This window comes from Lynx canadensis, chromosome B2 (genome assembly GCF_007474595.2).
Source record: "Lynx canadensis isolate LIC74 chromosome B2, mLynCan4.pri.v2, whole genome shotgun sequence".
Classification (NCBI taxonomy): Eukaryota; Metazoa; Chordata; class Mammalia; order Carnivora; family Felidae; genus Lynx; species Lynx canadensis.
Genome location: NC_044307.1, coordinates 75,272,522 through 75,300,163, shown reverse-complemented (window position 1 = coordinate 75,300,163; position 27,642 = coordinate 75,272,522). Strand labels below are relative to the sequence as shown.

The 27,642-nt window shown below is 39.6% G+C and overlaps 2 protein-coding genes across 3 annotated transcripts in view; one reads left to right on the top strand and one right to left on the bottom strand.

Moving 5' to 3' along the window:
- ME1 (malic enzyme 1) overlaps positions 1-15,560 on the top strand; it is a 194,282-nt gene extending 178,722 nt beyond the window's left edge. The window contains exons 12-14 of the mRNA XM_030315911.1: positions 2,295-2,468; positions 9,868-9,966; positions 13,863-15,560. Coding sequence (XP_030171771.1) covers positions 2,295-2,468; positions 9,868-9,966; positions 13,863-14,033 — 444 coding nt within the window. The 3' untranslated portion in view covers positions 14,034-15,560. The remainder of the gene's footprint in view (positions 1-2,294; positions 2,469-9,867; positions 9,967-13,862) is intronic.
- Positions 15,561-24,357: 8,797 nt separating this feature from the next.
- On the bottom strand, positions 24,358-27,614 carry RWDD2A (RWD domain containing 2A). 2 transcript variants are annotated; one of them, XM_030315910.1, is made up of 3 exons: positions 27,566-27,614; positions 26,304-26,642; positions 24,358-25,283 (listed from the first exon to the last, which is right to left on the bottom strand). In XM_030315910.1, the coding sequence occupies exons 2-3, from the start codon at positions 26,502-26,504 to the stop codon at positions 24,606-24,608; spliced, it is 879 nt and encodes a 292-aa protein (XP_030171770.1). In that variant the 5' UTR covers positions 26,505-26,642; positions 27,566-27,614; the 3' UTR covers positions 24,358-24,605. The 2 variants fall into 2 exon arrangements, with proteins under 2 accessions (XP_030171770.1, XP_030171769.1); XM_030315909.1 differs by having other exon boundaries at positions 27,538-27,607.
- Positions 27,615-27,642: the final 28 nt, after the last annotated feature.

Sequence of the window (27,642 nt, the reverse complement as noted above, 5' to 3'; positions counted from 1 at the left end):
GTTGTGTAAATCCTCCTCTTCAGTAAAACAAACTTTGTAAAGTTTATTGATAATTTTTTCAAGTGATTTGGAAGCATTTAACACTTAAATATAAAAGCTAAAAAGGAAAAATTTCGATGCTAGATGCTTATTAAAATAACTTTTAACTAGCTATTTCTGAACGTTGAAGCATACCGTATAAAACCTCAGTCTTATTTTTGTTTTGCTAAATCCTGGGTTTGGATTTTGATGCCATGGGTGGTACATTTGGGCAGCTATTTTGACATCTAGCCAGTTTGGGATAGAAGTCCTTGAAGCTTCAACACTTTACTGTTTCCAAAAAAGTGGCTTATTTTATACTGTGTTTGTATTAACATATATTTGACTGATAGGTTGACAATAGCCTTTTTTCCCTTCAAAGACTTGAAAATGTCATTATAACGAAACGGAGGTTGAATCATATATATCTAACACTTTTATTTTGGAAAGAAATCCAAAATGCACTAGAAAAGGCAAACATGACACAAAGTTAGGTCACTCTGCACAAATCAGAAATTGATGGCTTTACTTCCTTAATAGTATAACCTTAAATGCTCATTACTAGAATTAATGAAATGTTGGCAAGGAGCCACTCCATTGTCTATCTCTCTTAATTTGGGATGGCATCAGTGTCCTCAATAATTTTAATTTTCAGCCCATCTGCAGATTGGGAAATTTGTCTGACATCCTTCAGTAGTCCTCAAATTTTTAAAGGGGGAAGAAAAAAAAAAACCCTTTGAGCAATAAAATTGTAGCATGGTGCACAAATAATAAAATTTTAGCATAGTAGACAAATAACAAATAAGTGGTTTTGTAGTTATTTTGTCATATATCTCAACAGGTGTCAAGAGTTTATAGACTCACTGGTTATAGAAATAAACACAGTTAGCCAAATTTGTATAATTGTGTTTTTAAATTAAAAAATTTTTTTTAATGTTTATTTATTTTTGAGACAGAGCATGAGTGGGGGAGGGGCATAGAGGAAGGGAGACACAGAATCTGAGGCAGGCTCCAGGCTCTGAGCTGTAAGCACAGAGCCCAATGCGGGGCTCGAACCCACAAACCATGAGATCATGACCTGAGCTAAAGTTGGACACTTAACCAACTGAGCCACCCAGGTGCCCCGTAATTGTGTTTTTAAATTTGAATGTGTCTGATATAAATGACCTAAACTCTTTCTTAATCATCTTGCATGATGTTCTGTGTTGTTAAAAAAAAAAAAAGGATATAAAATTGAAAGTCATTTTGAGGCTGAAAACTTAAAACACTGGTTTAGCTAAAGGATACAGAACAGGCAAAGGTCTGTCTGTGCTGGATGAGTCTCTGCTGCTTTAGGCACAAGGGAAACGTTGTCAGGAAAGGTTAAAAATAGAAATACAGGAAGATTATTGAAGCATGAAAAACTATAATCCAGAAATAGTATGAAGAGATTTTCTTCTCCATATTAACACTCCATGTACACAAGAATGTTTAGCTGTCATTTACTGAATGCTGTTCTCCTTAAAATATGATGATTATAAAACAATAGGTAGGAAGTGAAAGCAGGGAGGGAGATAAATGAGCTTATATATCATGTTGCAGGTCTTTTTCTTAAATATATGTGTGTATACATATATGTATATATATATATAAAATAAGTTACGTTAGAAAGTTGCTTGTAGGGATGCCTGGGTGGCTCAGTTGGTTAAGCCTCTGACTTTGGTTCAGGTCATGATATCGAGGTTTGTGAGTTTGAACCCCAAATTAAGCTCTGTGCTGACAGTTCAGATACTGGAGCCTGCTTCAGATTCTGTCTCTCTCTCTGTTCCTCCCTGGCTTGTGCTCTCTCTTTCTCTCTCTCTCAAAAATAAACATTTTTAAAAAATTAAACTGTGTAGATCCCTAAACTCTAACATAAAATGTCATACTTTCCAATACTCTAATGTTAACCTATCATTTTTTTCAGCTTCAGATGTCTGTAATCTGAACCCCATATAGAAATGGTTGATAGGCTTCTGGGTTGGACCACTGCAGCGAATAGAGTGGTGGTCTTGGGTTTCCTGTGCTTTACACACTTCTCTGAGGAGTAGAGAGGGAGGCAGAGAGTAGTAGTAATCAGCCACTCCAGAACTTACTGCCAACATCATAAAAGCTTGCCCAGACTTATTAGAGGGTTAATGAAAATTGGTCTTCTTTCTAAATGCTCAGTACTCTAACTGTGGGGTAGTTCTGTTATGATACATTTCTTTTAAAATACCGTGCTTCTTTTTAAAGTTAGTTGTGTGTCTGTGTTGTAGGGGCGTGCAATTTTTGCCAGTGGCAGTCCTTTTGATCCAGTCACTCTTCCAGATGGACGGACCCTATATCCTGGCCAAGGAAACAATTCCTATGTGTTTCCTGGAATCGCTCTTGGTGTTGTGGCTTGTGGACTGAGACATATCACAGATGAGATTTTTCTCACAACTGCTGAGGTATTGTAAACTCTGTGTTCACCAAGGCTGTAAAACACCAGATGAGCTCCATGTGGGTTAATGATTTATTTATTTATATAGCATCTCAGCTCACTCCCTATAAGGTACAAAGTCCGAAGAAGAAAAAAATCTCTCCTAGTGGAGAATAAGGGGTCGGTAGCAGGTTCACATTGGAGTCACGAGTAAAAGACTATTTTTCAGTAGCCAGTAAAAAAACTGTTCTGATCTCTTACAAGGAACTCGTTTTTGTCTTCATACTTCCAATCAAATTCTGTGACAGTAGTGACACAATTGAAAATACTGTTTCCAAATCATAATGCAGCGACCAATGTTTCTCCAAACTTTCCTAAATAACAGCATTTTGAAGGTTTAAAATGAAAGTCTGATTTGGTATAGTGAAGAAATGTGTATCATTGAGGGTACAGGGCAGAAAACAGAAACTACTCTAATATTTTAAGCAGAAAGAAAATTATAACAGGGAATTAGCGTTTTTGAACTCATTAAAAGGATACATGTGGGTTTGAATGTGGGCCTTCAGGAAAGATTCTCCAAACATCACACAACAGACCCAGTAGGAACTGGTGAGCTGTTCTTAAGAAGTGAAGGATCTGAAACCTTACCTTAGTTGCAAGCTAATGAGTTAGCCTGCCACAGTTTCATGGATGCTGGCAAAAGACCCAAAACCCTTAGGTCGGAGACAAAGACTTTATTACTTATGGCACAAGACGTACCATAAACTTCAGGTTCCCATCAGTTCCCTTTCCTCCCCACACTTCAGGGGGACGATACAGTGATTTGGCACATATTTGTAAAATCATGAGCTTTTGATAATCAGAATGTTCATCTGGTTGATACCTTGTTTGAGCAGGATGCAGTTCACGGATGAGAGATTTGAGTGAATTTCTTCTAAAATGAGACCACTGTACAACATGGTAACTGAACTGAACCAAATAAAAGTTGATTAAAATTCAGATATTTTCAGCTTGCGAACATACTGTGCTTTCTGTTTTGAAGAGGAACTCGGAGAATATAGATGGAGTCTTCTGTTATTGTTGTGGTCTAAGGAGTATAATCCCAGTGTTTAGCGCCTGGCATCATTCTGTGAGAACAGATATCGAAGCTGTAATATCCTGCTCTTTTCTTTGTCTTCCCTGCAGTAGAAGCATCGCAGCTGGTGTCCCAGAGTTTCTTTATCTCCTAAAATCTTGTTACACATAAGTAGATATCTGCTCACTAAGGGAGCTTATCAAAGCTGTTCACACATTAAGAAAAATATAATTATTGTTCTACATAACAGACACATCAAAGGGGGGGGGAGATCTTCTGCTCAATGTAGCCCATGTTTGCTTTCCTAAATAACTCCAGCACCATCTAGTGACAAACTCCATGAAAAAAAAAATCCTTCCATTTACCATCCAGGCAAAGTAATAAATACTATCAAAAAACTTTGAAGAAAAAAGAAAATGTAATGTCAGCAGTGCCCTTCTTGTAGCTAGTGATCTCTCTGGCTACCTCTTCTGGCCTTTCCACTGGTTTTCTCTTAGGCTTCAACACAACAGTCTTGTTTTTCACACCACCTCATTGTTTACTTTGTCTTCTTTCCATGTCCCTTTTAACTAAGAGCTTTTTTCTAGCATTGATTTTGTTGTTGTTGTTGTAACTTTTTCCCCTTTTTTCTTATGCTTTCAGAGATTTCATCCATTCTCTGGGTTCCATTATCTTAAGTCTAAAAGTGGCCAAATCTGTGTCTCTAGTCTCATCTTGTAACGTGTCTCCAGTTGCTTTTTCTTAAACACAAAATGCATAAAACCATACTTTGCACCTTCCTTCACCCTCAGTATTTGCACTGCATTTAGTGATAACTCCTTTCTAAGTAGACACCAAAGCTTAGAAGCCTGTCATTCTTTCATTCTCCCTCATCCCAAAGCTTCAAACACAACATGCAGGCACACACCTGTATAACTGCTCTATTATCCTGCCTGCAAAACTCTGAGAACTATTCACCTATCTAAGCCTCTCCTTCTGTTAACTTCACTCCCCACCTCATGCTTGAATCCTTTGGTGACTACCATGGCTCATCTTGAGAAAATTAGGCTTAGGAAGGTTAATTAATTTGCCTAAATTCAACCAAATAGTAATTATTGCAGTTAGAATTTGATTATAGACCTACCTCACATCACAGCCCGAGCTTTCAACCACCATGCTGTTACAACAAAGAGGATTCTGGCTTTCCTGGTACCCTCACAACCTTCTGAACCTCTGCTAAGAGCACTTAGTACTCCCTTGGGTCAGCCCTCCTGGGAACATACTCCTCGCCTCCTGTCCACATCTGAGAGGCGTGTCTGGCTGCCTGTCCTTATCCCATTCCTCCTGAACCACCTGCTCTGTGTTCTCTCATCTGCCTCACCCCACCCCTTTCTGAGGTCTGTGTGGAGGACACTAGAGATGGTCACCACAGACAACAGCATCTGGAGGAAACTTTGATTCATTGAAGTCACTGGATAACTGAAAATCCAGCTGCTGTAACATTGCCAAAATGAAACGAAGACAGATCATTTGAAAGCGGACACAGTGTAGAGAGACACCAGTGACATATCAAAAGCAGCAAATAGTTTTTGAGTGAATGAGGTAATAGGTGAGAGCAACGTTAAGACTCTTGTATACGCTCCCCTTTTCCCCCAGGTCAATCCCTTCCATGTTAGTGATTTCATTCCTAACATGAGGCTCCCCTGGTCACGTGTTTGCTACTTGGCTCTGTTCTATGGTGTCTCGGTTCTCTCTCTGTGTGACAGGCATACGTGGAGAGCAAAGATTCAGACTGATTCTAATTTACTCAGCCATCTTCTTACTGTCCCCGGTCTCTTTAAAATGATATCATGCAACATTCTAGACAAGAAGCAATAATGCTGGACCCCAATGGTGAGAGGAACAGTATACCTCTTATCTCATAGAAATAATTTGCAGTTGATTGGTTATAGAACTTGCCTCCACCTCAAAAAGCTTTCATATTGTAGAGCTAGATCTGGCCCCCAAAGCTATTTTACTTCCATTCTGCCATGGTGACTGCCCCTCTGTTCTTTTAAAAGTGAAATAGCTAAGAGGGCTCAACCTGGGCTCAGTCGGTTGAGCGTCTTACTCTTGATATCCTCTCAGGTCATGATCTCATGGTGGTGAGACCGAGCCCTATGTCAGGCTCTGTGCTGAGTGTGGAGCCTGCTTGGGATTCTCTCTTTCTCTCTCCCTGTGCCCCTCCCCCATCCGCTTGTGTGTGTGCACGAGTATGCGTGTACAAGCATGCATGCTCTCTCGAAATAAATAAATAAACATTAAGCAAAAAGTGAAATAGCTAAAACATACCGAACATTTACTTTCTCAGACAATGTGGTACATTCCTTACTGGCATTTATTTTGTTTAATCTCATGAATTAGGAATTGTTAGTAGTCTTCTATCGCCAAAGGGAAAACTAGGCTTAGGAAGGTTAATTAATTTGCCCAATTCAAACAAACAGTAATTATTGCAGTTAGAATTTGAATATAGACTTACATCACATCACAGCCTGAGCTTTCAACCACCATGCTGTTATATCCGTTCAACATTGTGCTACTCATTTTTTCTCTATCCAGTTAAATAACAGTACTAGATACCTATACAGGTTTTTGCTTCAACATCTAAGAAATGCCAATGATTTGAATCTGCTACAGATCCTTTGCAGAACAACAAGAAGTAACAGGATTTTGTAAGCAGCCTAAATTCAATGGGGCATCAACATAAAATGGTTTTATTTTTCCTGACAATCACTGTTTTGAATAATTCTCCATCAAGTCTTTCTTTTCTTTCGCTTAATGGCATCTCAGTAACTTTTAATTCCATTTCAATTCACCCATTCTTTTAACAAGTATTGATTAATACCTGCTATGTGCTACTCATTATTCTGGGTGCTGGGGAATATATCAGTGAACAATAATTAAACATCTGTTCCATTCAGAATCAGTATCCAATTCAGATATCATCTCTTGTTCCTTCAGTACAAGAGGCCTGCCGCAGCAGCTGGCTGAGAGCCCCTTCTCTTTTATTATTCTCCCATCCCAGCATCTTGAGGGACTCAGGGAAAAGAGCATGTCTGGGCTCTGAACACCTCCCCTTTCTTACCAAGGCCTATTTCTTCAAATGTGTTGGAAACAGAAAGGAAGGGTATGGAAAAGGACAAACATGCCCTGTCCTTTCCTTTCCTTTCCCTTTTCCTTTCCTTTCCTTTCCCTTTTCCTTTCCTTTCCTTTCCTTTCCTTTCCTTTCCTTTCCTTTCCTTTCCTTTCCGTTCCGTTCCGTTCCGTTCCGTTCCGTTCCCTTTCCTTTCCTTTCCTTTCCTTTCCTTTCCTTTCCTTTTTTTAGAGAGCATATGAACAGGGGACAGGGGTAGAGGGAGAGGGAGAGAGAATCCTACGCAGGTTCCATGCCTAGTGCAGAGCCCAACACAGGGCTCTATCCCACGATCCTGGGATTATGACCTCAGTCAAAGTCAAGAATCAGACATTTGACCCACTCAGCCATCCATCCAGGCACCCCAAACATGTCTTTTATTAACTCTCCACTTTTTTAGGCCATTGAACCATCTGAGGCAGGAGCCCATATCTGGCTTTCTCATGGGGTATGTGTACAAGAGTTTAGAGGACCCTTTGGGGCCCTCTGTGGCATGACATGAGAGATCTGGTTCCAGTTCAGCCTTCTCCCCTTGCTCAGCTTGTGAGATCCTCCTCTGCAGTGGTAACTTGGCTTGGAAGCTCATGCCTTCTGGGGATACAGGCTCCTCCCCAAGCAACCCCCCCCCACCCCCCTTTCTATCTGATTCTCCTTTCCCATCCTCTTCACCTCTGCTTACATAAACATGTCTGTAACTGCTCAGGCTAAGTGAGGAATAGAATGCCAAACTCTCCTTCTTGAGGGCACCTCATGCTTTCAAGAGAGGGCAGTGTGCAAGAAGAAGAGGGGGAGAGAAGCCACTGCATTACCCACTAGACTATGGTTCTAGTGACTCTCCCTGATTATCCCCATTGCAGCCTTCTGAAAAGGGGTGGCTGTGTTTGTAGGGCGGCAGGGCTGATTCCGCCCCCTCTTAGGTTCTGAGGGATGTGGCAGTCCTCACGTATTTGGTGGCTTCATTATAATGTGGAACACTTAATTCCATTTCTTCTAGTGTTGGGGGCCCTGATCACCAATTCTGGGGCCAAGGAAAAGTTTTGCTCAACATCCTGTTATAAAGGCAAGAAATAAAGGACTGAACAATGTCTTTATTATAAAATTCTTTGTGATCAGCTTTCTGTAATTATAATTATATATTTTACATAATATGTAATGTAATATTAATCAAATAGCAGTTGTACTAGTAACTTCATCCTGCTCTCCCCCCACCCCACACTCCTGCCTAAATATCCTTGTTCAGAATATCCTCAGTCACCCATAGAATTTAACCAAAATTCCTTAATTTGGCATTGACAGTGCTCCAGTCCTTATTCTCTATTTAGATCCCCCTCTGCTCCCCCAGATCAGGACACTGGGGATCACTGAGTCCAGCTCATACATCTCTGCCTTTGGTCTGAATCTGTCTTCTTTCTGGAGTGTCCAGCCCTTCCCTTTTGTCTGACTCCTAGCTCTCCTTCAGTCCCATACTAAGCTGTCTCCACTGTACTTCTGGATTTCTTAACGCTCACATTTCACCTTTGACCTAGGCTGTCCTCTCTTTCAGTATTCCCTTTTTCTTCCTCACTAACTTCTAACTTTCTCAAGGGCAGGAACTGCTTTTTTATCCTCTCTTGGTGTTATACTTGCTCAGTGTCTTTCATATTTGCTGATGGCAGTAAAACAATTGCAGAAATAATTTCATGATTTAAAAATCTAACATATTAAGAGATAGTGAAAAATACGTGTTTGCTTATGCAAAATGTTTCAAATGAGGAAGATTTTCTACTTCCTGTCTGCACCCTCAGGTCTGTTAAATAATAGAGCCAGCCACATACTGCTTTAGACTTGCCACACTGAAATACCTAATCAAAGTCTTAGAGCTGGAGGGAACTTCACAATTGCTGAGTCTACCTCTGTGCCCCAGAAGGTTCAGCAAATAACTTAGCATATAGAACTTTATTGTTGAACCGCTTGAGAGCAACTTACAGTATCATGTCCCTTTACCCCTAGATATTTCAGGACATTTTTTTATGTGATCTCTGTACCATTTTCAATTCAGGAACTTTAACACTGATAGAATATTATTATCTAATGCACAGTCCGAATTCAAATTTCACCAATTATCCATTAGAAAAGGTCTTTATAGCCTCTAGACTAATCCTTTAATCTGCAAGAATATTTCAGTCTTTCCTTTATGGCACTGACATTTTGGAGCATACAGGCCAGTTGGTTTTTACAATGTTCCCCACTTTGGGTTTATCTGATTGTTTCCTCATGATTGAATTCAAGTTATGCGGTTTTGTTAGGAGTACTAAATGCCTAATGATTGCATCCTTCTCAGTGCATCACATCAGGAGGCATGTAGTGTCAATCTGTCTCATTAAAAAAAATACTGAGGTATGATTGACATACAAAAAGCTGTACATACTTAATCACACAACTTGATCACCAAAATACATGCCATAAATATGTCTATCATTGCCAAATGCTCTTTCCTACTCTCTTTGTGTGTGTGTGTGTGTGTGTGTGTGTGTGTGTGTGTGTGAGAGAGAGAGAGAGAGAGAGAGAGAGAGAGAGAGAGAGATTGAGAGAGGGAGATAAGAACACTTACCATAAGATCTACCCTCTTAGCAAATTCTTAAGTATATGTCATCTAATTTAGAAATGGGGAATGGTCTGGGAACAGCAAATGCTGAGACCAGTTAGGTGATTCAGAGAATCCAGAATCTGGATAAATTGAAACCCTACTTGCAATGTGACGCCAAAGTGGCTCTCTCAGTCCCGTGCTGTACCTCTTGTGCCGGAATATGTGAGCTAGGAGAAGCAGTGTGATCAGCCTTGGATCCCTTCCCTCCTGTACTCTCAGGGTCCTTGTCCATCACTTCTGTCATCCTCCTCTGCCTTCCTCACCCCTCTCTCCCCTGTTCCTCAGGCACATCGGATGGAAAAGCTTCCAGCATTTCATGGCACAGTAGAAAAGGAACTGGAGTAAGAGGCAGTGCAGATTCTGTTCCCATCTTTACTAATGGTGGGATCCCACCAGTCACCAAGTCTTCTGGACTCAGTTTTCCCATCGACAAAGGGAAAGACAAAATTAGGTGATCACATTAATGTGCCCTGCTTCCATATATGACCATATGTGATCATTCACCTAGGTATCCTCATAACCATCACATTGTATGGTGTGAAGTAAAAACATATTTGTCTTTCTTATTTTGAAAGGTTATAGCCCAGCAAGTATCAGATAAACACTTGGAAGAGGGCCGGCTTTATCCTCCTTTGGACACCATTAGAGATGTTTCTCTGAAAATTGCAGCAAAGGTAAAACCACTCTTTTTCAAGTCTTATTTTTAATTCCTTCTATTGCTAAATATGCATCTTTAGCCACTAAAAATCACTTCACTTCCTTGAAATGTATATCTGTATCAACTTATTTTGTCAGAAGTCAGAGAAATGAGACACAGTGCTTTAGCAGAGCTTAGGAACTACACTTCATCCCTAGGAATGGAAGAATTGGGGTGAATCATTGATTTCCCTATCATTCTTTATCTGTCCCATAATCTAAATAAGTTAGTAGGATTCCCTTTCAGTTAGGTTTCTCCTGTTTTACCTTTTTTAACTTATTGTTTTCCATATTTCACTTGTGTTGTCACCAAAATATTGCAGATACGGTATAGTAACATTTAGAATCATTTGAATCACTTGTCTTATCTATGTTTCTATGATGTATAGCATCTTAAAGATCACAATTGATAATATTGGGCAGAGGGCTAAACAATGAGGGCAAGGAACTCAAAGCTGTTAGGGTAGCAGATGAGCTAATGAAACAATTAGCCAAGAAGAACCTAAAGACAGAGAATTTTTCTGTAATTAAGATGAGAGAGAAATTGACTTTTTTTACAATATAATTATATTAGCCTCTTAGGGCTGCTGTAACAAAATACCACAGACTGGGTGGCTCAAACAACAGAAATCTATTTCTCACAGTTCTGGGGGCTGGAAATCTAAGATTAAGGGGTAGAAGGCCTGATTTCCTTGGAGGGCTCCCTCCTTAACTTGTAGATGACTGCTTTCTCACTGTGTCCTCACATGGTCTTTTCTTTGTGCACAAACATCCTTGGCTCTCCTGGGGTGTCCAAATTTGCCCTTCTCATAAGAACACTAGTCAGTTTGGATTAGGGCCCACCCAAACAGCCTCATTTTTAACTTAATTACTTCTTTAAAGTCCCTGTCTCCAAACATTATCACACTCTGAGGTACTGGGAGTTAGTTAGTGCATATGAATTTTGGGTGACATAGGTCAGCCCATAATGGTTATGTTTATATGTTACAGATGTAAACTAGGGTTTCTCAGCCGCAGCACTGTGCACATATTGGCTGGATAACTCTTGGTTGTGGGGGTTATCTTGGCATTATAGAATGCTAAGCATACCTGGCCTCTACCCACCAGATGTCAGCAGCCTCTGCCCAGTTATGACAACCAAAAATGTCTCCAGACATTGCCAAGTACCCCCTCAGGGGAAATATTGTTTTTTGGTTGAAAATAAAAACTATTAGCAAATTTACCAAAACAGTACCATATTTAGGATTCATGTATCATTATATGCCTTATTGATTGAGGGCATATGCTTCAAAACCCAAGTAATCCTTCAAAAAAACTTTAGATAATCTGCTTGATTACCTATTCATGAAAGAGTATCTTTTTATCTTCTACTATTTTATATCTCCTAGTTTTTAACTAATTTGAATTGTTAATACACCGAACAGCACATTATTATGTTAAATTCATTGTGAAGATTTAAATGAAAAGGTGTTGGGGCGCCTGGGCACCTGGTGTTGGTTAAGCATCCGACTTCAGCTCAGGTCATGATCTCAAGGTTCGTGAGTTCAAGTCCCACATTGGGCTTTGTGCTGACAGCTCAGAGCCTGGAGCCTGCTTTGGATTCTGCATCTTGCTGTCTCTCCACCCCTCCCCTGCTCTCACTCTGTCTTTCTCTCTCTCAAAAATAAACAGAAATGAAAAGGTGTTAGCTTATGATTAGAGGAGAAAGTACAAAAGCAGAGGACCTCAGGGAAGTTCATAAAGATTCGGATATTCTACCTAGAATCATGGGAAAATCAAGTGCTGAGACAGAAACTGGGAAATCAGAACAAAGAATCAAGTTGAGGGAGGAAGATAGTGTAAGTGACCTGCAAGTTTGAAGTTTCAGGGCACATTCACATAGAATTCATACAACTCCAGCAAGTCGATAGAAATGGTTGAAACTTAAAGAGACACTAAATATAAAGATGTGGGAACTATTTTCCATGTGGTATTGGGGGAAATGCCAGGAGTTTTTGGAGCTACCAGGACAGCAAGTATAGCAGGTGAGAACTAAGGATGGAAGATGGTTTGTTACTCTGTCCAGAACACAGAGGTAAGAAGCCAGTGCAGGGAAGTTAGGACTTTAAGATGAGACTCAGAACTGAACAACATGTCAGAAATTAGACAAGACACAGTGTCAGGATGGGGGTGGAAGAGCGATATCCTGGTGAGGAAAACAGGTGAACTTTTAGTATGTACAGAGTTAGCAGGACCTTTTACAAAAGCAATTTCAGTAGCACAGAAGTTACTGGGGAGCAACAGAGAACAAACTGCTCTTGCAGACTCTAGCATTGAGGGTGGAGGCTTCATGGGGGGGGGGGGAGGGTGGTCACTGATACAGCGAGCGTGTCCTGGGACCAGAAAGAGGAGTGAACTTTCACACAGTCTGTGTCAGGAATGAAATAATGTGTTTTGTTATAAAAGTAGTACAACTATTGCAAACAGGCACAAGGGGTCTCTGGGGTGATGGAAATGTTCTAAAAGTGGATTCGGTAACAGTTGCACAACTCTGCGAACTGACAAAAATAATTTCATTGTGCACTTAAAATGTTGGGATTTTGCAATCAGTCAATTATACCTCAAAAAAGCTGTTAACTAGTAATAATACCACATTATAGGCACTTTGGGAAATACAGAAGAAACTATCCAATACTCTATTTTTCTAACATAAGCAGTTTTATTATTTTGGTGTGTTTGCCTCCAGTCTTTTTTTCATTTGCTTGCTATCTTTGCTAATATTGTCATAATCATGGTATATACATTTGTTTTGTGTGTTTTTCATGAATATTTCTCCATAATATGGCACAGTCTTTGTAACCATAATTTTTCACAATGCGTAATTTTTCATTGAGAAGAAATACTTAATCATTCCAATCTTCTTCAAAATCAGACTTATCCAAATAACTCTATTATACAGATAGCTCCTAGCGATTGCTTTTTTTTACAACTGGAGTGAATTAAAGAGTACGTATAGAGTGATTAATTTTGACAAGTGGGAGAATCCATTCTTCTCAAAGCAAGGGGAGAGCGAATGTTTGAAGATGTAGAGGAGTTCACTTGAGTTGATGGAAGGGGAAATTGAGACTGTTTTCGCTGAGTAGCTGGAATGTTCTCAGTACAGTGATGAGTCAAATGCAGTTACGACAGAGAAAGGTTTGAAATTGCCTTGTGGGAACTGGGAGACAAAGGGTGTTTGTTTGTTAAAGAAAAGGATAAAAACATAATATGCAACCATATCAACCCAGGTAAGGTTAGGAAAAGTATGACATCGCTGGAGGCAGCCATGAAAGGGGAAAGCCAGCACTGAGGGTTGCCCAGACCAGGAACTAGAATGGGGAGTGTGACAGCAAGACAGGGAGACAGGAGATTCTGTGATACTGGGGAGGGGCATTATAACTGACTGTGGAGTCCAGCGGATTAGGGAACAGGGATAAATAAGGAAATTTTGTAGGAGGCTGTGGTCAGGACAGGGATTGTGGATACCGCATGCTATCTGAGTTCAAACTTAGCAGGAATACTAAGGTATTTAGTTCAAGTTAGTTACCGTTCAGGTCATGTCAAAACTTTCACCACTGGATTATCTGTGAAATCCTGTTATGATCACATTTTTGATAAATCTCTATTCTTCACACTTTCCGTTGTTGGCGATGTCCTGTTCTCCTCCTGCTATATGATTTATAATTGCATTTTCCTTTTCTATCTTCTTTGTGTATGTGTGCTTTTATTATAATGTAACTTAATTTTTTGTAAACAACCGAGACATAAATTAATTTTTTGAAACAGATGAAAACTGACATGTGCTCACCATCAACTCTATTCATTAAAATAATTAATATTCTTTTTTTATTCCTAGATTGTGAAAGATGCTTACCAAGAAAAGACAGCCACAGTTTATCCTGAACCCCAAAACAAGGAAGCATTTGTCCGCTCTCAGATGTATAGCACTGATTATGACCAGATTCTACCTGATTGTTATTCTTGGCCTGAAGAGGCCCAGAAAATACAGACCAAACTTGACCAGTAGCATAATTACTGACATTTCTAATTCCATTAATGAGATCTTAAAGTCTCTCATAATTTTTAAAGATTGGAATCTTTTCTAATTACTCGTAATATTCTACACTAGGATAATTTTACTTTAACTATAAAAATTCATGGAAGAATATTAATATACTTTGGGGTAAACATCACACTAGACGATTTTGCTTCATTTACTTTCTCATTATTTATGGTTTCTCTCTTAATTATTTTGCCCAAGTTCTCTTAAAAAGCTATTGTACCTGCTACTGAGAAACACACCATTTTTATATAGGGAACTAATGGAAAGACCAAAATTAGTAACAAATTGATATGCTCAACATTAAAATCCATAATTGTTTTGTTGACCATTTTGTTAAAAGTCTACTCTTTTTTCTTTTTAATAAAGATAGAAATGAATTTAGGCATAGATGAATTTTTGCTAAAAGCAGAAACAACACTTACTTCATTGCCTAGAGAAAAATAACTTCTCAGGTATTTTTATTCCAGTCCTACATTATATTAGTTCTTCTAGTGCAACTGAACGCTAACATTTCTAAGAAAGATCATTGCTGTTTACAATGCCTTGTGCAGCCTTAGATTTTAATATTCTTTCCCCATTGTTACATCTTCTTATCATTTTGATTCTCAGTCAGATATCTCTTCTAGAAGCACTTTTCTTCCTCCCCTGACTGAATGCCCTATCCTTCACACTATTGCTGCTGAACATTTGCAGACTGTGGTGCCTGTCCAGAAGTTGGTACCTTCAGTTCAGCATAGCCTGAGCCACAGAAAGAGCTGAAAGAGAGTAGGTAATATCCTTGAGAAAGGGCTGCCTGTGGAGCTGACCTCTTAGGACAAAGATCTCTGGAGTCAGGGGCAAGAGTGTGGTTCCCAGACAAGCTGGGTTCTCACTTAAGTGACCTGCCCTCGTGTTTCCTTGATTAGCTCAGGTAATTAGAGCTTACTGTGTTACAATAAACTCACTTTACTCTGAGTATGGAGGAAATTTTGTAACCCAATTCCCCAGTATCAGAAACTATCTTTACATCAGGTATTAAGATATTCTAATTACCATCAGTACTTATAGCCCAGAAATTGTTAACTTCAAGTTTTACTTTAGAAATTAATAACTGAACCAATGGAAACCATTTTAAATTCTTAAGCTCAGGTGCAATAACATTTGCTATTTATTTGTAGAATTATTTGGAGAATTTCTGTTCTTGAAATAATGCTTTTAAAAAGTATAAGAAGATGTTCAAGATAAACTATACTGTACAATGACTTTATTGAAGGTTGAAGATTATACAGATAGTTTCAGGTGTGAATAGACAGGGTGCGGTTATTTCTGAAAGTAACATTTAGTCAAGAGTTTCCTCAATATAGTCACTTTGAAAAGATCCAGAATGCTTATTTCTTGTCTGTTTCCTTGTTGTCTTGCAACTCTAACTAAATGTATTTACCTATGCAAAAGATTTATTAAAGTGTAGAAAAAGTGAATGAATAAAATTATGATTGTCTTTTTCTCTTAAAATATTGTTACATTTTAAAATGATAATGCTGGGCCTTGGCAGTCATGTGACAGTATATGAATTTTAAAAATATTCTCATAACTAATTTCAATATGAACTTCATTTAATACATGTGTAGTCATATTTGCTCTATACTATAATAAATGAGCGACTTCCTTATCCTCGGAGAAAGATAATAAAACAAGCATTGGATGATTACTTACTAGGTTTCAAGTATTCTGTATAGATTAATTAATGTAGTCCTCACAAGTTCCTATGAAGTAGGTATTTTAAGTGGCTCACCAAGTCCACAGAGCTAATAAGTCAAGGAGGTGGGCTCTAAATCCGTGTTTATCTTGCTTCATAGTCTGCTCTCTTTTTGCTAGAGTGCAGTCTAGAATACCACTGTACAATAGACAAAGGAAGTGAGCCACCTATGTAATTTCTAGTGGCCTCATATAAAGAAAATATAGGTGGAATCCATGTTAATTTTATTTAAACTGACATCTCCAGATTATCGTTTCAATATGTAATCCATATAAAAATATTAATGAAACGCATCTTATACTAACCTCCAAAATCTAGATATTTTCATATGCATCCAAGTCATGGAAGCTCACAGACCCCCTGAATATATGAATTACAAAGATAGCACAAAAATCAACAGATAAAAAGAATAAGGTGTTTAGTAAGAGGATTGGGAAAGCTGACCTACTATGTGGAGAAAATTAAAACTAGAATCCTACCTTACATCATTTAAAAAAGGGGAGCTTAGATGGCTTAAAGACCTAAATATAAATTGTAAATATATAATGTCAATAAAAATTAATATAGCAAAGTATCTTTGGGACCTCAAGAACCCAAACAGGAGGTAAAAAATGGATGGAACGCATTATCTAAGGATGGGGAGGTTTGGGCTGACAAATGGCTCCTGCCATAAAACACTGTAAAGGGCGAAGAAATCCAGGAACTGTGGGGTAAGATGGTTGCTTCTACAGAGATGGGTTCATAAAGAAAGAGATCATTGAGGCTCAAAGGATTAAATTCTCAGCTCAAGGCAATGCTTAGGTTGTTGCCAAAAGAATCTTTTCTGTCTTACTAGCTTTAAGGCTGAAATAACTGAAAACAAGGTCATACTTAATCCTCCTACTCGTTGCCAACTTATACGAGGAGTTGCACTCACAGCTTCACCAGACCTTGTACTTAAGAGTATTGATCAGAAACAGTAGGACCTTGATTTGGAATGGGGATCTATGGGTAGGGGGATTTGGAAGACATGTGATACCCTAAGCTACTGTGAACAATAACCCAGGTTTGAATACTGTAAGTTCTGTGTCCCAGGAAACACCTCAACCCCTAGGCAAACTGTAAGAATTGACTTGTCCTCCCTTGCTAATCAACGTGGGAGCTCTTCCTGCCTAACAAGGTTATTACTGCCTTGCTTGAAGATTCTGTGATCGCCTCAGTTTACCTTCTGCTCTTCCCACAATACTTCTCATGACCTGCACATTCTTAATATCAGATTCCAGAGAGGAGCTGTGTTGGATACAGTAGAAAGGGAAACCCAGGAGAAGAAGACTCCCACCAAAAGAATTCTTGACTTTGCTTATTTATATTGGCAAAACCCCAAGAGAAAATATGGGATTCTGAAAATGTACTGAGAAAGGAGAAATGCGCTTTTGGATTGGATAGAATTGACTGATAGGGATGTACCTGCCACAGATTTTGGATTTGGTGTGCTGCCTTGAGCAGCTGAAAGTCATTCTACTTGGTTCAGTTAGTTGACTGAAATATGGACTTAATGATGAAATTAAATGAAACTGAGAATGCAAATATTTCCTGAAATAATATAAAGGAATTCAAAGATTTCAATGATAGGAATGTTGGAGTGGATTTGTCATGTGCAACCAGACCATCTTTATCCTAGTGATCTCCTAAGTCTCCCAAGAAGACCTTGTTACTGACCCCCCTTTCACTAAAACCTTGAGAAATACATTGGTGATGGGAATAGCAGCATCCATGAAAAGCATTTTTTTAAGTTGGGGTGTAATTAACATTATATTAGCTTCACATATACAGCATGATTAGATATTTACATACGTTTGGAAATAATCACAATAAGTCTAACATCCATCACCAAATTTTGTTCTTGTGATGAGAACTTTTAAAATTTACTCTCAGCAACTTCCAAGTATGCAATAGAGTATTATTAAGTATAGTCACCATGCTGTACATAACATCCCCTTTTATGTAGACTCCGCATATAAGAGAGATCACACAGTATTTGTTTTTCTCTGACTTATTTCACTTAGCATAATGCCCACAAGGTCCATCCATGTTGTCACAAATGGCAAGCTTTTATTTTTTTTATGACTGGACTATGTATACACACACATATTACATTTTCTTTTTTATCCATTCACCTGCTATTGCACGCTTAGCTTATTTCCATGTCTTGGCTATTGAAAATAATGTTGTAAGAAACATGGATGTGCAGATATCTTTTCAAATCAGCATTTTCATTTTTTTTGGGTAAATACCCAAAACTGAAATTACTGGATCATATGATATTTATATTTTTAATTTTTTGAGGAATCTCCATACAGTTTTCCATAGTAGTTTTACCAATTTACCTTCCTACCAAGAGTCCCGAAGTGTTCCCTTTTCTCCACATTCTCATCAACACATTTCTTTTTGATAACAGCCATTCTACCAGGTGTGATGTAATATCTCACAGTGGTTTTCATTTGCGTTTCTTTGATGATTAATGATGAACATCTTTTCATGTGTCTGTTTGCCATCTGTATGTCTTTGTAAAAATGCCTATTCGGATCCTCTGCCTATGTTTTAGTTGGATTTTTTTCTATTGAGTTTTATGAGTTCTTTATATATTTTGGATATTAACCTCTTATCAAATATATGATTTGCAAATATTTCCTCCCATTCAGTAGGTTGCTTTTTCTTTAAAAAAATTTTTTTAATGTTTACTTATTTTTGAAAGACAGAGAGTGGGGGAGGGGCATAGAGAGGGAGACAGAATTTGAAGCAGGCTGCAGGCTCTGGGCTGTCAGCACACAGCCCGAGATGGGGCTCAAACCCATGAACTGTGAGATCATGACCTGAGCCGAAGTCTGATGCTTAACCAACTGAGCCACCCAGGCACCCCAAGTTGCTTTTCATTTTGTTGGTTTCTTTCTTTGTGTAGAAGCTTTTCAGTTTTGATGTAGTCTCAGTTGCTTATTTTTACTTTTTTTTGCCTTTGCTTCTGGTGTCATATACAAAATTTCATCACTGAAACAGACATCAAGATGCTTACCGCCTATACTTTCTCTTACAAATTTTATGGTTTCAGGTTTTTCATTCACATCTTTAATCCATTTTGAGTTGGTTTTTGTGAATGGTATAAGATAGGCACTGAGTTTCATTCTTTTGCATGTGGCTTTCCAGTTTTTCCAACATTGATATTGAAAGACTGTTCTTTCCCTATTGTATATTCTTGGTACTTTGTTGTAAACTAATTGACTATATATGCATGGGTTTACTTCTGGGCTATTGTGTTCCATTGATCTATGTGTCTTTTTATGTCAGTGCCGTGCTATTTTGATCATTATGGCTTTGTGATGTAGTTTGAAATCAGGGAGTGTGATTCTTCCAGCTTTGTTCTTCTTTCTCAAGACTGCTTTGACTGTTTAGATTCTTTTGTGGTTCTATGCAAATTTTAGGATTGTTTGCTCCATTTCTGTGAAAAATGCCATTGGAATTTTTTATAAGGATTGAATTGACTCTGTAGGTTGCTTTGGGTGGTATGGACATTTTAACAATATTAATTTTTCCAGTGCGTGAGCATGGGATATCTTTCCACTTATTTTTGTTGTCTTCAGTTTCTTTCATTAGCATCTTATAGTTTTCAGTGTAGAGTTCTTTCACTTTCTTGGTTAAATTTATTTCTAGGTTGTTTATTTGGTGTAAATGGAATTAATTTTTCTTTCTGATGGTTTGTTATTAGTGTATAAAAATGCAACAGATTTTTGCATGTTGATTTTGTATCCTACAGCTTTACTGAATTCATTTATTAGTTCTAACAATATTGGTAGTTAGGGTTTTCTCTATATAGTAACATGTGATCTAAAATAGAGACAGTTTTACTTCTTTTTTTCCAACATGGAAGCCTTTTATTATTGATTGATTGATTGATTGCCTAATTGCTCTGGCTAGGACTTCCAATTCTATGTTGACTAAAAGTGGGGAGAATGGGCATTTTTGCCTTGTTCCTCATTTAGAGGAAGAGTTTTCGGCTTTTCGCCATTGAGTATAATATTAGCTCTGGGCTTGTCATATGTGGCTTTTATGTTGTGTGGTACATTACTTCTATACACACTTTGTTGAGAGTTTTTATTATAAATGGATGTTGAATTTTGTCAAGTGCTGCATCTGCTGAGATGATCATATGATTTTTGTCCTTAATTTTGTTAATGTGGTATGTCACATTGACTGATTTGCTGATTTTGAACCATCCTTGCATCCCTTGAATAAATCCCACTTGTTCGTGGTGTATGATCCTTTTAATGTATTATTGGATTCAACATTTTCCTGAGGAATTTTAATGACTATTCTCTGTAAACTGGGAAGACTTGTGGGAAATTCTGTGGTTAAAAATGGGCTCCCTATTTTAATGGAGACATCAGAATCTTGGGGTTAATAGAGGCTGGATAGCAGCACTTTGCAGCAATTAACAACTAGAGACACAACGGAAACAGTATCATAATAGGAAGCTGGTTCACTGTACTCATCGTAGTTTGGCCTACCAAAATCTTTGGTGGTGGCTGGTAAATCATTGGGCCTCATAGCCTGAAATGATGTTGAAAAATCTAATTAGGACAGCACAGATACTGACCAAGAAAAATGAGTGCCAGTGTATAATACAACTGATATAACCACACCAGTGTATAGCAGCTAAATATTAGCTGGACTTAGGACCAAATATATGGGCAACTCAATGTAGGCCCTACTTGGTATGTGTAACAGCAACAGTATGAAAAACTTGACTAGAGCCACCAATATAGAGTGTCAAGGCGTTCACGAAATTGTCATGCATAGATATGGATGAAAGACCCTAAGGTGATGAACTCTGTAATATCCAGAATCTTTCTTTGAGTTTCCATTTACTAGAATAACAATTAATTGCAGAAAGGAGACTACTAGGCCTTCTGGAAATCACCTGGCAACAGAACTCTGAACGAATACAAATTTCTAGGGTCTCAGAAATTATTGCGGTCTATAAGACTAAGTGTACCCTTAGGACTAAGTGTATGTAGGAACAAGTCCACCCTCTAGTCATTTTCTTAATGAAGAGTTAGAATTGATTTCTTCATCATCTATCACCACATTGGATCCCTGATAAGACACAAAAAAGGGTTATTCTGGCAGGAAGTACCCATTGATTTGCAGAGGTAAGTCCCACCATCAAAAGCTTTAAAGGAAGCTTTAAAAGCTTTAAAAGATGTGATTCTTATCACATCTTGACTATGATCTTTGGATCACCCTAACTTAATCAGATGGTGATTCCAACTGCAGCTGACAGACAAGTTCTCTTTCTTGGAGCAGATCCATGAGTAGCTACTGATCAGGCCAATGCTTTTTTGTTTTTCCTATATTCTAGTAAGTAGAGGGCCCTTGAAGCAGTTTGTGCTACCAATAAACAACATTACTCTCTGACTCTGTGCCAGAATATAACTCTTGACCTTGATCATCTCACCATTATACAGGGCATCACATTGGTCTAACACCTTGATGATGATATGTTCATAGGACCTGGAGCATGGGCATCATTGGATTTCCTGAATAACTGCTAAGACCTCATGAAAGCACAAGAGCCTGCCGCCTTAGCCAAGTTTGTGGAGGTCCAATGTCTGATGCACGTTAGGATGTTACTTCCATAATGATTAACTAATTGTGTGCCTTGCTCCACCTGTGACTAAGAGGTCCCTCTGTGTTTGCGGGGCTTCTTTGAATTTTCTGTCCACTGCTCAAACCCATTTATGAGTGGATCCAAATGCTTCTGGCTTTAACTGGGCTCAGAAAAAGGCTGCTTTAGCTGATCCAGGCTGCAGTGAAAGTAGTTTTACCATGTAGACCTTATGAGGGAGACACAATGGGCTCAGAGTTTTGAGGCAAGTCAGGATTCTGCATAAAACAAGGATTTTTTAGCAAACCATGCCATCTTCTGAAAATACCTCTTCTTTCAACTTACTACTGGGCTACATGAGATAAAAGCAAATGAAGGAAAATTGTCCTGAACAAGGATTCTGTGAAGACCTCAGATAGACTCCCTCAGGCCTTCACAAGTTCTCTGAATAGGTGGTTGGCATTTAACAGTCATATATGGAAACTCAAATTCACAGGCAACATACATCTGATTTAATATAGGGATGGTTTAGAGATACTGTATTATGCCCATCAACTCATCTGGCCCACTCCTCAATCCACTATGCAAGTGTCCTCAGCCCTTAGCCCAACACATAATAGACCAATAAGGAATGAGAAGCAGAGAACATACTTGAAGAAAGGCTGATTTAATCCAGTAAGTTTTAAAAAGACACTGCAATATTTAGAAAGACCATTCTTTTCAGATAACCGTTAAAAAAATATAATGTATATAGTATCAGGATTCTTAAATTCCAAGCAATAGAGACTGATTCTGTGACTTTCAAGAAAAAAAAAGGCAGATGTTGAACAACTGAGCATTCGGTAGGCCAGAAATGAAGGTGGCACTATGGATTTAAGCAGCAAGAGCTCAAAACCATCTCTCTGGAAGGCTGCCAGAGGGTCACTTGAGTCCGGTCACTTCTCCCAAAACATACAGAGAAAGGGCAGTTCCTCGGAGTAAGTGTTGTATGTGTGCTGGGGAGTGGGGGCTGTATGTGGGAGAGGTGCTAGGGGAGGAGGGTGGTCTGTGTTTCTATCACGTTGAGCAAAGAAAACTAGCAGTCTACTATACATACAAAACTGAGCTTTGAATTATCATATATATATATATATATACATATATTTTTATAAAACTCACACTTTTCCTGTAATTAATGTCTATTGTTAGTGTTTCTGATAGGAAAAAGTATTGCTACATGCTAATACTGAGCATGTAAAAATAGGTTCTGAAAAAATTATCACCAGAAATAGCTCCAGAAGCAGTAAAGAGTTCATAAGTTACTCCTTTTGTTTATTGAATTATATGAATAATCTATTTTTTGTTCCATATTGTAGTTCTTTAAGCTTCTTTATCTTTCCAAAAAAACCATTGATGAGAGGTTTAGGCATAGATTAGGTGGAAGGCACCTAATGTGAGAAAAAAAGTTAATAGAGTCACATCTGCTTAGGGCCTAAGAACTTCTAAATACTAATAATACTTTATTGACGGTCTTGGGGAGATTACATGGGATACATGTTGTTTTCAGTCCTGATAAAGATTGAGAAATGAGCCTTTGGGAATGTAAGTCCTATTTTTTCCCTTTGTATATAGGTAAAGTGTGAGGCTCTTGCTTGGGTCCCACCCACATCCAAGGCTAGGTTTAAAACATGAATGGGCAAGCTGGATCATCTGGCAAAGACAGACGAGAGCCTTGGTTTGAAGGTCTGAGTTGTGCCCTGAAAAGAAACTCATTCTGAGCTAAGAGTGTAGGCAGGGCAGAGTGGACCCAGTTTCAAGGCCTCAAGGTCAAGGGAGTCAGCTTAGTGCAGGATCTGCTGTTCCATTATATCCTTGCCCCAGTTCAAGGACATGTGTCTGCATGCTAGACACAGAAAGTAAAACCAGAATGTACTATTCCATCAAAAATTTTGTAAGCTCCCTGGCACATGCAGCTATGTTTGGCATCTAAGAGAATGTATCACAAAACGGGGAGTGAGGCATTCATTTCCCTCCATGTTACTAAATCTCCGCACGCCACCTTTAGCATCCTGAGGGGCCAGGACATCAGTGGGGTGCCTGAGACCAGCAGGAGAATGAAATGGTCCCTGAGAAAGGGCAGTAGTAGCTAAAGAGAGACCATGGAAGCCAAAGAAATTTGCAGAGTCTCAGCTCAGGACATCTCTTGACACAGGTGAGACTCCCAGAAATTCTTGGGGAGGGTAAATCCTTTGCAGTGAAACGGCGTGGCAAGTGCTGCATAAATAGGGGTTACTGTCATTAAAAAAAGTCACATTTTGACAAAGGCTGGTGAAGCTGGGAATTTTCAGATGAGATGGCAGTGACTTCTCACCAAAATGCAGAGCTTGGATCTTTCCCCCAAGGTGACAGTACAGAGCCATCTGTACGACTCCTCCCCAACACTCCTGCCCTACAAAGCAGTATATACTGGCACACAGGCAAAGGGTGCCAGTACCCATTGGTTGTGGAACATTTTTCTGGCCAAGAAACCGTATCTTTTTTTGTCGGGAAGAACTAAGAATGTTGGTATCCTTTTCCTTAGTATCATAAATCAGCTGGTGAAAACAGCCAAAGAATACACAGCATCATGTGTCATCTTCATTTCCCTTGAGACTTCATTTCTCTGATTCCTCTGCCATTACATTTAGGACCTAGTTCTGCTAAAAGAAAAAACTACAAGTAGGTGGTTTAACTTAAAGTAAGAAATGTAGTAAACATGTGCCCTTTGTTCTCACTTTGAACCTTAGAATTCACTCTTCCAATAACAAAAGAAAATGTGGTATGTTATCGTGTGCTGGTATCATGAAAGACAAAAATGTTATTTATGGGTTCAGAGCTGTAACATGACTACTGATACTAATTATGGGCTTTGGACTCCTCTTTAATCATCAGCTTCATTGGTTAAAGTGTTTTTATTAACTTGCAGTTAAATAGTTTTCAGTTAACATAAGAACATAGAGATAACATCACAATCGCACTGTGAAAAGGTAAAAGGCCTTTGTGTCTCATTACCAGGTAAAAAGTCTGGAGCTAGGTGTCTCACAGATGATGCTAAACAGCCACTGGCCCTTTTATTTTGGTCTTATTAACAGAAAATACTGACTTAAAGTGATGAAATTACACACATAGGCCACTTAATGGCTTCCTAGGAGTCTGAACTTTTACTTTCAATACCAAATAATATCTGGAAAACATGCTCACTTTTGTGTTTTTTCAGAAATTCTAAGAATTGGCCCAGATTCATGTGATAGTCATTCCTTAATCCATAGTCACCATGGGCCTCAAGGAGTAATTCTTCAAAAGAATGGAAAAGGCGCAGATCCTCTCCATTTCCTTCCGTTTCCACACTTTCAGCATGCTTACAAGAAATGTGTTTCCAGTTGGGATACCTAATTGTGTGCCAGAATTCCTCACAGTGCTCCTTGAAGCCCTCCACACAGATTATACCCGGCTTTCCTGTCATGCAAAACCCAGTCACATCTAACCTTTTCCCAACATCCAAAATCTTTTTTCTTAGGTCCTGCTGATATATGTGGTGGCTGTAGATCCACATCCGGAGGAATGTGTTCTTGACTGGCTTTGCTTGTGTAGACGGTTCATAAACGAGCTTTCTGTTCAGAAAATAGGAGGCACTGTTGTCCTGTAACCACTGGATTGCTGCACATACACAGAGCTCGCCTGGATCAAAAGTCCCTATGTAAGAAGTGAGACCTTTGTTGAGAAGTAGTTGCTGTTGTCTGTCAAGCTCAGGAGACCGTCCAAACAGCTGCAATGCTACATAGGGGTAGCTGTGAGGCATGGTTACTTGCAAATCAATTTTCACCTTAAAATGAAAATCAAATAGATTTAAGTACCGTAAAATCACCTAAGCTGGTTTATCAGTGGCAACTGCATGATTCTGATAAATGTAATAGTTATTGCTACTGTTAAATGTCAACTATGTGCCAGAGACTCTACCCAGTACTTTATATACACTATTCCTTCCATGTAAGCATCCATTCATTCCAGTATTTACTGAACACTCGCCATGTGTCAGGGACCCTATGCTAGGATAAAGAAGCAAAGGAGCTAGACACAACTTCTGCTCTTTGTGAAAAGTAGAGCCTAGTGAAAGAGACAGACATTAAACTAGTAAGTACACAGAACAAGTATTTAATTCCAATGGTAATGTGGAGCATGGAAAAGTGCAGGATCTGCTGAAATGTGTAACCAGGGAGACAGAATTCAGTCTGGGGAACCAGGAGATCTTGTCTGAGGAAATGAGAGCTGAAGGATGTACAGAAAATCGCTAGAAGAGGGGTTCTTAAAAGCCTAGTCCACTTGTTATCTACGCTATGCTAATGTTACTGGAGACAATGGATCAGAAGATGAAGGTAAACTCATTTTTAGTATTTAGATTTCCTATCTGGTATTTGCTTTCTGTGCTATGGTGTCACTAAATAAACATTCATCCACTCCTTACAAGCCAGATTTGCTAAAGGTAAGATTTAGATTTATCAAAATCGTGATATGTATACAAGACAGTACATACTACAATAGTTGGGTTGGTAAAAAACTGGTCGAGCGAACAAAATAATGATGGTAGTATGAGACTGCAGATGTTTTTAATAAAAACACTAGATATATTTGTTAAAAAGTATGCGCATTTATGTAAAATCCAAGATATTTATTGAAGACAATTTACAGTGCATCCCATATTTTACATATTTCACTTTCAAACAAGTAAAGGAAATAAGAATCTGGAATATTCTCTATTTGTTTCCTGGACAGAAAGCTCTCCTTCTAAGTGTTTGCAATAAAAGCTGGGCACCCAGCAACAATAAAAGCAACTCAGGGTACCTACCTTGGGCTCCTCAATCTGGAGTGTAATCACAAATTCGATTTTGGGTGGCAGCGCCTCCCTTTTTCCTTCCAAATATCTCTTTATATTCGTCAGGACATTTACATCTTCGAGTTTTACTTCTCCTTGGTTAGGAAACATAGAGAACAGCATTTCCATCTCTAGCAGCTGAAGCTGCAGGCATTCTTTCATTGAAGCGGACATGTTGCCTCCAAATCCACCTGCCAGGAAAACCGGAAAAGCCCAGGGGCACTAGGTTTCTTAATTTCAGCGGCGTCCAAAGAAATTTCCGGAAGGTCCCTTTCCTGGAAGCGGTTTTGCAGGAACGTTGTGCACCGACAGCTAGGGGCACAAACCGGGACACTTACACTCTTTCTTCGCTTTATCTCCTGACCCCCAAATCTAGTATGCACGACATCCCTCCAGAGACTTCGTTAAAATTCAGATTCCCAGTCCGTTACCCACCCACCCCCACCCCCGCTTCCGATCCAGATCCGGGAATTTGGACTTTCAACAAGTGTTCCAAATTATCCCGTTGCAGGTGGTTGGCAAACAACACCTGCAGATGCTCTGCAAGCCTGAATTCTGGTTAAGGCAAGGAGCCCAGTTTCCGAATCCCACCCAGGTCTCAGGCTCAGGCGGAGCTGGGCGCTGTGGCCAGGGAGGCCCGCAGTGCTGGCGGGGCTGTGGTCAACTCCCTTGGCTCCGAGGTCTTGGAGCGTATGGAAACCAAACGCTAGGTGCCGCCCCTCGGCCCCAGCGCCAAGAACCCCTCCCTAGCGGGCCTTTAGGACTCTTCGGGGAGCCACACCAGCCCCGGGCGGCCCAGATCGCTCCGGACGATTTGGACCCACCTGGCCTCTGCCCCGAGGGGTCTAGGCTTAGGGGGAGTCTTACAGGTACATACATAAGATGGTGTTTAGTGCGAGCTGGTGCGGGTAGATGGTGGCGGGGGTGGTGGGGGGAGCGACTCGAGGAGGCTCCCAGAGTCAAAGGCTGGGGAGATGAACCCCGAGAATAGAGGAGGGGATGCGGGAAAAGGGCTTATGGCCGAGGCCACCTTGTCAGAGGCCCCCAATCGGGGTTGGTACCCCCATCTGGGACCACTAGGGACCCTGGCTTCCCAGGAACGCAGGAATGCCACCCCGAAACCCAAATTTGGAGGCGGGGACTGTCGCAGTACTCTGGTGGCCTACGACCCTCGGCCCCAACCCTCGGGCCACCGCGGGGGCCTCACCCTTCCCGGTCATTCAATGGAAACAGACCCAAGCCCTCTCAGAACCGGGATCCGCAGTTCCGCAGGCGCGAGCTGCGCACTACCAGCGAGGAGGAGAGGCGGGTC